This window comes from Plectropomus leopardus, chromosome 16 (genome assembly GCF_008729295.1).
Source record: "Plectropomus leopardus isolate mb chromosome 16, YSFRI_Pleo_2.0, whole genome shotgun sequence".
Taxonomy (NCBI): Eukaryota; Metazoa; Chordata; class Actinopteri; order Perciformes; family Serranidae; genus Plectropomus; species Plectropomus leopardus.
Window position 1 is genome coordinate 14,113,976 of NC_056478.1, and position 9,816 is coordinate 14,123,791.

The following is a 9,816-nucleotide window of genomic DNA, read 5'->3' on the forward strand; positions in this document are numbered from 1 at the left end:
CTTAGTGCTTACTTGTTAGTTGGTAAGCATTAATTTAATGTTGACAACCAAGTTATTAATTGTTGCAGTGCTACCAGACAATACTGGTCACTGGTATTTACTGGTTCATAGTTTGTAGTCTGTGTGTCACTATAAGTACAAGATTATCATGTTTTGGTAATAGATTATCTGCTGTCTGGCCAGCTGTGTAGTTGATGAAGTGGGTATACTACTGATGGATGGGTAGCTTACCAAGAAAGAAGTGGATATAATGTTCTATATATTCCATTGGCTTTTTGGCTGATCGGTCTACTGTTAATTTCCAGAAAAAGAGGTGGGTATAGGCCAAAGATGCCCCATAGATCCTCCAGTCCATTCCACAAAAAGCACACCATAAATAGATATACACAAACTTTTACACAAACAAGATTTGTGCGTGCACAACACAGTTTCACATTGAATTTTCCTCTTAAGTTATAACGGCCTTCTCTCTTTAAGAATATTTTTTGTATGTTGCCATGTGGTAGTTGTATGTTGCCATTTCTTGCTTTGTACATTATTAGCGCGGCCTTAAATTCCACCAGATCCATGATTTTCAATGCATACGACTTTAAAAACAAATTGTGCATCTGTTCCTTATATGTGGCATTGTTTACAATCCTTATGGCTCCCTATTTCTAAACAAGTGTAACAGAGTGCAGATAAGGGCAGAAAAAAAATTAACTAATGCCAATATCTGAAAAAAAAAACGACTTTAAACTTTGAGTTTACTTGATCAAAACTCTGCAAAGTAACCAGTGTTGATCCTTGCACACCAGCCAAGCAGTGTCAGACCTGTGTAAATCCCTTGGTGTAAAAATTGTCATGGACCTACTGTAGGTTGAATGACACTGAAATCACACCAACAGCAAACACAATTTTTGCGACTTGTTGTGACTGTGTTTCTTGTACACTGAAGGGGTCTTAAATTAGCTGCTATTTTGTGATCCCATCAAAAGGTTACCCACCAAAAAGGCCTGTGAATGGATTGACTCATATGTCAATAGGAAGTCTTTTTTATAGAAAGACATAGGACTACCTGAAGAGGGGATCAGTGGAGGTCTTGGAAACATATTAAAACCACACATTGCCTGGCACGGGAAGTATAGGAAGACCTTTGCACAAATGCACTTTGGAGTCACATCAATATTTTGTCATCAGATGTTTTCCCAGTGTAAACACCAATTTTTCCCCCAGACCTATCATTATCAGAATTGCATTACAGCCTTGGGACAGGGAGTCCAAAAGAGGACCAGACCAAGCAAGTTGAAGCTCTGTGAAAATGCTTGCGCGGCAGAGATGGAGAGTTTGTCTGTTAAAGGAGACGGGAAACATGGGAGGGGGAAGAAATGTCTATGAAGCAGGGCCTGAGGACTTTAAAGTCTCTGTCCTGTCAACAAACAACAGATCTGATCCAGTTAAAAACTTCACTGAAAGTAAAATGTAAGCCTGTGGGGGCATAAAATGTTTTACAAACAAAACATCTGATGAAGACCTGTGTTATAGCAATGGTAGATGGTAGTGATGGCAAAACAAAAGCATGTTTACTCGGCTCAAGGGCCCACAGCAGGGGTTTATTGAAAGAAGCAGATAAACTGTAACCACACTGACTCACTGTTTTCATAATTCAGATCAATACATTCTAATCAATACATTTTTATGATAATACTTCACCTTAGTTAGTACTCATGTCTGCCTCTGTTCATATGACTTTATTATGCCCCCTTAGTCTTTCTCCTGTTTCTTTTTCTCAGAGGAGCTTATACAGCTTAAAACAGCCTGGACTTTCACATGACTGCCCTGTCACTGATTTCCACTAAATCGATTTTTCTGCAATAATGCATTTTCAAAAATACAAAACAGTCTGCATGAAATTGCTTAAAACGTAAAATGTGCAGCGAGATTTGCGTCAGATTTGGCAAATCCTGACGTCAGGGAGACAATTTTGAAGCGATTTAACACACAACATTTTCCGATAAAACACTCCACAGGCCTACTGTTGCATGAGAGGACTGTGGTGAGCTGTAACACCTGTTTAAACAGGGCCTTTAACGTTAACTGCCGCCCTCCCCCCGTTCGTGGCCTGTTTTGAAACCGGAGTGGTGAGTCACTCCTCTCTCGGTTTAGAAAAACAGATCCGGCCAGGCTGGGGCCCGGCGGGGGGATGGGAGGCCGGCGGTGGATGAACACCGGAGGTGGACGCAGCTGGACTCCCACTCCTAAGGACCCCACATCCTGACAACGGCCCGCCGTGTTCCCATAGAGACCGGGGCTGATCTGGGGGAGGAAAAAAACACCGACAGAGTGAATTGATATGCGTATTTTTGCAGCTTAGTGGTCGTGGGTGCAGCTAATCGATTGGTCATGTTCTTTAAAAAGAGAACCAAGAGTGCAGAGCTTCTCGTTTCCTAATTCCAAAATGTACCGTAAATCTGATGTGAGTAGCCTACTTTGTTGCCTCAAAAGTGGGACCAAGGCAGGATGGGCCCATTTGAAGCGCGAATGTTTATTTAGGGACTGTTCTGTATTTATCAGAGGGGGTGATGGAAGTGTTCGTTGCACATAATGTGTCCAAGGACCGTCAGAAATTCTAAAATGCAATAATAGTTTCTGGTTTTGCAGTTTCTTGCCTTGATAAATGGTGTGATTCTTGCGATTTGTAAAGTAAAACAATACCCTCCAAACTGCCATACAGCCATTTGAAGTTGTGTGCCCCTCCCCTAAGCCATAATAATAATAAAGAAACAACAACAAACACATACGTAGGCTAAGTCCTTCCCCAATGCTTAGAAATATATTTGACATCACTCCCCCTTTTTGCACCAAGGGGTAATAAAGAACAGTCCCTTAAGTGCTATTCAAGTAAAAATGATGAGCAGCAAGAAATTGTTTTGTTTTGTAAAGGTGTACCATAATTGGTGTTAAAATCTAAACGAAGAAAAGCAAGCCTACTCAGACTTGGACATTTTATAAATAAAATAGATACAGGCATTATTATTGATAAATAAGCTAATACATTTTTTTAAACTCTCAAATGGCTTTACCATACTCTACATCAGGGTCTCCAGCAGGAATTCAGAGAGGTAGGATGCTTCTCTTACCAAAATCCCACTCTACCCCCCACCCTTTTTCCCGCCAAAAAGCCTTGGGGGTTCGAATTCTGCCCTTTTCTGGTAGAATCAATGTCTCCATGACAACCGTTGCCCTAGACAACAGAGATGCTCGGGGTGCTGCCGCAACAACAGAGTGCCATGCGCAATGCGGCAGCACGTACCAGTCGTGTATCCAGCCCAGAAAAGAGTCATTTTGAACTGTAGACCGAAAGCGTGTATGTAGTACACAGAAAGTGGCTTCATTACATGAAACAAGGCACAACGTAGCATTTTTAAAGTACAATGGCTGCAACAACATGCATGACACTTGCCAACATTGTAGTTTACACATTAACCGCTAGGTGGGGGCGTCGTATCCTAAATAAATCCAAGTCTACAAGGAACCAGAAAATAAATTAAAAAAAAGTTAAATATTTGTTCCCAGAAACAAAAATCAAAAAAGTCAACGCTTTGTATAATACCTTGTCGCTGCTTCGTCTACGGAAAGATCAACGTTACACGTTGCGTTAAAGCCTAAAGCCCCGCCCCACCGACCCTACTCCTGTACCGGAAATGATGTCGATAAAGTTTTGAATTGAAACGTCGCCAGATGCTGGAAAGATGGCGGCCCCGGCAGCAGACGAAACGATGCACGGAGTTCCTCCCTCACTGTCTGCCAGTGTGGTTGGGTATGTTGTCATTTGATTTAACAACTATGTCACCATGTTTAATAATTTAGCTAACCACACTGTTGTATTAAAACGGCTCCATGACGTTAGGATTGTTGTGTTCGGTTCAAACCGTCAGTAGCATTAGCTTGTTGCTAACAGATATTCAGAGGAGAGAAACGTTAGGTGCAAACGTATGACTTTAGTTCAGTTAACTTTAACAAATGTGTTTGTTGACGTATTTGTCACTCCAGAAAGTATTATTTTTGTCGTCAAAATGTCAAAGTAAGGGTTAACGTTAACTGCATCTTGCTAGGCTAGGTTAACTAGCTAGCAACTGCACATAACTGTTGCAGTATCAAGCAGTGCAGTGGTGAAATTTAAACATGTACATTAACTACGAATTTGAGGTACTTGTACCTAAAGGTCAGATGTTTTCATGCCGCTTTATACTTCCAGTCCACTACATTCCATAGAGAAATATTGTACTTAAATAAAAAAACAAACTTTACTGCATTTATCTGACAGCCTTACTTTAACTGTAGCTCAGTTACTAGTCATTTTTCAAATCAGAATCAGCTTTACTGGCCTAGTATGCTTACACAAACAAGGAATTTGACTTCAGTCAGCTTTGCTCTCAATGTACCGGAAATTACGCATTAGATATAAAAGGAAAATAAAATAAGAAAATTCATAAAACATATAAAAAACTGAAATTAGTTTTAAATGTACGTATGTACATCGCCTAGTTAAACAAATCTTAACTAATATAAACCAGTCCGTTTGCATAATAGTGTAGTTACAGGTAGAGGTATTTAAAAACAGTGCAAAGGGTCATATAGTAATAACAAGTTAAAGAGTACAAATGTGCATTAGTGATTATTCTGACACTCTGTGACCATTTAGAGTTCATCAGAGTGACACTCTGGGGGAAGAATATCTGTTTTTGAATTAATAGCATATTAAACAACCATAAAATATGATGCATTGTTACAAATTAAACTATGCAACAGATAATGTTGCCTGTCTTATGTACTGTTCTTGTAAAGTGTTCTTGGGTCCCATGAAAGGCGCAATATAAATCCAACCCATCATCATCATCATCATCATCAGTATTATTATTATTATTATAGAAGTACAGCTGAAACAATTAGCCCATTGCTCAATTATGCAATAGGCAGAAAAATAAGTTGGCAACTAGGGTTAGTTTTTTAATGTTTCTGGATTGGGTACTTTAACTTTTTGATCAGTTAGGTGCATATTCCTGATTGTACTTACTTGTGCTTTAAGTAGCATTTACACTGCAGAACTTTTACAGTAAGAGTATTATTTAAGTGTGGTATTAGTACCTTACCGTATGCAAAGGATCTGAATATTTCATCGACCAGTGATGATGTGTCAATGGCTATATCGTTTCTCTGCAGGTCATTTGCCTATTTGACTGTGAGAGACAGATTGCCAACCATCCTGACAAAAGTTATAGACACAATACATCGCAACAAAAACAAGTTTTTTGAAGAATATGGACAGGTAAGAATTATTGATCAGCTGAATTCAAGTTGTATTGAGGTGCATTTAAAAAACGGAACATTTGAATCAGGTCTTATGTGTGTTTCCTCTTTGTTTCCCTACAGGAAGGCATCCAGGCAGAGAAGCAAACAATTGCTCTTTTGTCTAAGATGAGGAATGAGCTGCAAACTGATAAGCAAGTTTTGGAACTAACAGACAGCCTGCAAGACACAGAGCACTGGAATGAGTACCTAAAGAGACAACAGAAACTGCAAGGAGAGCAGGAGTCTGTCAGCTGGTTCAAGTCTCCTTGGCTTTATGTGGAGTGCTATATGTACCGTAGGATACAGGAGGCCCTCTGGCTCAAGTGAGAAACATTTGTGTCATTTAAAAGGAACTATTGATACTCTTTTTCCTGCCTTCAAGCATATGTCTTTGGGGCATTGCAATATATTGCTTTAATTGATATGTCAAAAGCATGGGACCCTGTAATGAAAGATAATGGTAATTTAAGCTGTCAAGATCTTTTGTTCACAGTTGTTTATTAAGAAAATCTGACATAATTGCTTCATAATATTACTCCAGTCTGCAAAATTTAGTGTTACTATTTTCATTATTTAAAAAAGGTTTTCTAGGATATCACACTATTTAAAAAAGTATTTGTTTAATGATTAAATAGGTAAATATTGGAATATTTAAGGCTTAGAAATAAACATAACATCTCTTGTTTCTTTATATTTTGTTCTAATGCTTTTATATTTGCTTTTATTTCAGTCCTCCCATCAGTGACTTTGACGTCTTTAATGAGGGAAAGACTCAGAGCTTTTTTGAGTCTCAGCAGGCTGTGATGGCCTTATGCACATACTTGGAGGACATCAACAAGAACTTGATGGAACTCTCCAAGAATCAGATGTTTGAACATTTTAACAAATTGCTACAGGTGAGTATCTCCTATAAAAGTTTAATACATGATAATCAAGTGATTGAACTTAAAGCTGCACTAATCAATATTTTTATATCATCAGTGGCTCTAATCATGATATATAATGTGAATAGGTTGCTTGTATTGACAAACCCACAGATTTGATTACCCGACTCTGCAGTTCCCCTCAGCTTTATGGAACAATTTTGCATCTTTAGGGCAAGGTTATGTTTTATAGATATAATGTGTTATTTTTCTGCATAAAATGTCTAAAAAACGACTAGACACGTTATGTTTTGAGTTTTGCACTTGCATTATCCCAAACATTTCAAACAATGTTCAAAAGCAGATAAATCTGTCATTTTAAACAGGGAAAGAGTCTGTCATTTGGTTGCTGTTGCTGTCATATCCCCTTTTTGCTGTCTGCCAGGAGCTGCCATAAATTAACTCTCTTCCAGTTTTAAGCAATATTTTTATGGTACACTTTTTAGATCTTAGTTGTTTTAGTTGAAGGATTTAGTCATTAGATGTCCTGAACAATAAACACGGAAGGAATCCAAACTGGGAGAAACTGACTGCAGTGCTTTGCCTTTTGTTATTGTTTGGATTGAGAGACCCCTAGTGGCAGAAAATTACACATTGTACTTTTAGTGGCCCACCACTTAAATGTTTTTATTTTGTTGTACAACTCTCATCCCTCCTTTGCGGCTGCTACCCTAAGTCTGTCAGAGAAAAAACTCTGACAAATGATAAATGAAACAAGTCAAAGAAAACAATCTGTCCATTCATCCTTTTTTTGTACCAGTAATCGTATTTATTCAAAGTCAACACATTCCAGTGGGTTCAGATTTCACTTTTTTTTTTTTTGGACTATTTTTAGGTTTCTCTATGGGGGAACAAATGTGATCTGTCTATCTCTGCTGGCCAAGAAAACTCACAGAAGACCAGTCCATTAGATTCCCTCAACAACCTACAACCCTTCATCTTGGTGAAGGACTCTGACATGGTATGGTCAACTCTCATTTCTGCTCAGGGGACAGGCCAGACAGAGAAAACCACTGCAGTCAGAGTGGACATTGTTCTCGATAATGCTGGCTTTGAGTTAGTCACTGACTTGGTTTTAGCAGATTTCCTGGTTTCCTCCGGCCTCGTCCATGAGGTCCATTTTCACGGCAAGTCCATCCCGTGGTTTGTCTCTGATGTCACAGCTAAAGATTTTCAGTGGACCATCCGGCAGACCATGGCAGCCAATCACAAAGCGATGTCAAAGAGTGGTGTCAAGTGGAATAGCCACCTGAAGGAGGGTGTGTGGTCCTATCACGATCATCCTTTCTGGACACAGCCCCATGAGTTCTGTGACATGGCAGCAGATGCTCCTGACCTGTATGCGACCCTGCAGGGGGCAGACCTGGTGCTGTTTAAAGGTGATCTCAATTACAGAAAGCTGACAGGGGACAGGGAGTGGGATCACACAGTGGGCTTCGATACTGCGCTACGAGGTTTTGGGCCTGCGCCGCTGTGTAGCCTGAGGACTCTCAAGGCCAACATTCAGGTCGGTATGCAGCCGGGCCAAGCTGAGAAGCTCGCCTCCCGAGATCCAGACTGGATGACCAGCGGCAAATACGCTGTTATTCAGTTCCACAGCTCAAAGTCAGAACAGAAAGACTCGGGATCTCACTGAGAAGACGTGGAAACATAGGAACAATACAGGAAGAAGTTCCATGAAGAGAAGTTACCTTTAAGCCATAAGACCACAAATTTACATAAGGTTATTCATGCTGTCTTTGCTCATCATTGTCAGCTCGCACTTCATCATGTTTGATACAGAAACGTACAGTAACAGACGTAGTTAATGGTTACTTTCACAACATATTTGTACCATGTCATACTTGACATGTTAGCACTTTAAGATCTCAATGTTTCCCCATGATTTGAACACAGTTGTTTATGGTGACAAATTTATCTCTAACATCAAGCTCGATTTTTTTTTCTCAAAAAAGCTTATGTATAGTGCACAATTGTATCAAGTCATAGTGTTTACAGGGTAATAAAGATGCTGTTAACAATTTTTGAGTAAGACCTGCGCTTTTTAAATCTCAGTCTTAGATAGGGCTGGCTATCGTTTCCAGCACCACTACCAGTACCCATAAAATGACAAAGATAGATACCAATAGAGTACTGTATGTGCGACCTTGCTTTTCCTGCTTCATTCAGTACACGTCGTGTGAATGGAGTAGTGTGTAATATAACCATTCTTTACAACTGCCCACTCCATAAAATACAAACTACTGCAGGAGTGTGATCTCCACAATGGGGACAGTTAGTAAGAATCTGCTCACATTACTTAATGGTTATTAACAGGTTTAATGTCAGATTTGAATTGTTTCAGTGTTAGTGTGAGTTTGTTTGACTGTCGAATAGCGTTGAAATCTCAGCCTCTGCTACTAAGTTAGCTTGAGCGAACCTGTTGCACTTGATGTTTTTGAGCGGAAGAGCGAGTCCAGAGCAGCAAAAAAATGTTTGCTAATCAGACCCCCAGAGCAAAAAACAATCAAATGCAGGTATCACTTTATTTAATAAGTTTCAATACTCATTGGTACTGACATATTTAGGTACTAGAGCAACAGTACTTTACTTTTTGCATGCAGGAGATTGATGATTAATGTAATATGTAAAATGCTTTTTTTTTAATCCAGCTCAGCTCAGGTTATTCTACTTTTGCACTCAGTGTCTTTGACGTGCATGCATCAAAGCATACGGACAGCCATTTAAATTCACCTAATGCAGATTATAACATCAATTGATAGCTGTTTTGCTTAGTGTGAAAGATGGTAGACTGTTACTGAGGCAATTTAACAATAACAGTGAAGACGTGTGCTCGTGTAGGTTAAAATGGTATCCCAGACTTTTCTATCTTCATAGATAAAAGTAGATTCCTTTGAACACTGTTATGTCATCTAAATTCTCAGTGCTAGTACCTCTGAGGTGATGTTAACTGGATACTTCTTAGTGCTGCTGGATGAAATGATATCATTTTCATTATTGGGTTAATTTGATTTAATAAAGAACTGCACTGACTGGTCTTTTTTCCCACTGTTGTACTTCACAAGCATGAGAAAATGATGATGTGGCTAATAATGACTTTTTTTATTTGCATTACCTAGCAATTGGCATTTTTATCTTGTGTATAGATTCAGATATATTAATTACAGTCAACATTGTTCAATTGCAGGAACAGTATTTTATTTACATGCATATGCAGCCAAATATTGTGAACCAATTCACCCAAATTAGTACATCAGTAGATGGCTCAAATGTTTACCAGTAGTGTGACATTTTCTCATTGTTGACCTTTTATGTACTCAGGTCAGGGTGGACCTAAAAAACAGATGGAAATGCTGCAACATGCATGTTACAATTCCAGAATGAGCTTGGAAAACTGAATGGCATCATTCAGGCTGCTGACAGACTTTGTGAATGTGGTCTGACAAGAAAATAAACTAAATTACAGCAAGAAACAGCCTTATCAGAAGCCACTTAGGTGATTTTGCTGTTTCATTTCTCACCCTTCATTTTCCATTTTCTAATGTAACACTGTCTTCATTTT

General features: G+C 39.0%; 1 protein-coding gene across 1 annotated transcript; it reads left to right on the top strand.

The window, feature by feature from the left end:
- The first annotated feature begins 1,501 nt into the window (after window positions 1-1,501).
- On the top strand, window positions 1,502-9,287 carry armt1 (acidic residue methyltransferase 1). Its single transcript, XM_042503762.1, has 5 exons — window positions 1,502-3,799; window positions 5,203-5,308; window positions 5,413-5,654; window positions 6,062-6,227; window positions 7,090-9,287. Exons 1-5 carry the CDS (start codon window positions 3,732-3,734, stop codon window positions 7,888-7,890), a joined length of 1,383 nt encoding a protein of 460 aa, XP_042359696.1. The 5' UTR covers window positions 1,502-3,731; the 3' UTR covers window positions 7,891-9,287.
- Window positions 9,288-9,816: the final 529 nt, after the last annotated feature.

Coding starts and splice junctions, on each gene's coding strand:
- armt1 (XM_042503762.1), top strand. CDS start 3,732: ATGGCGGCCCCGGCAGCAGACGAAACGATGCACGGAGTTCCTCCCTCA. Junction 3,800..5,202: donor CTGTCTGCCAGTGTGGTTGG/GTATGTTGTCAT, acceptor GTTTCTCTGCAG/GTCATTTGCCTATTTGACTG. Junction 6,228..7,089: donor ATTTTAACAAATTGCTACAG/GTGAGTATCTCC, acceptor GACTATTTTTAG/GTTTCTCTATGGGGGAACAA.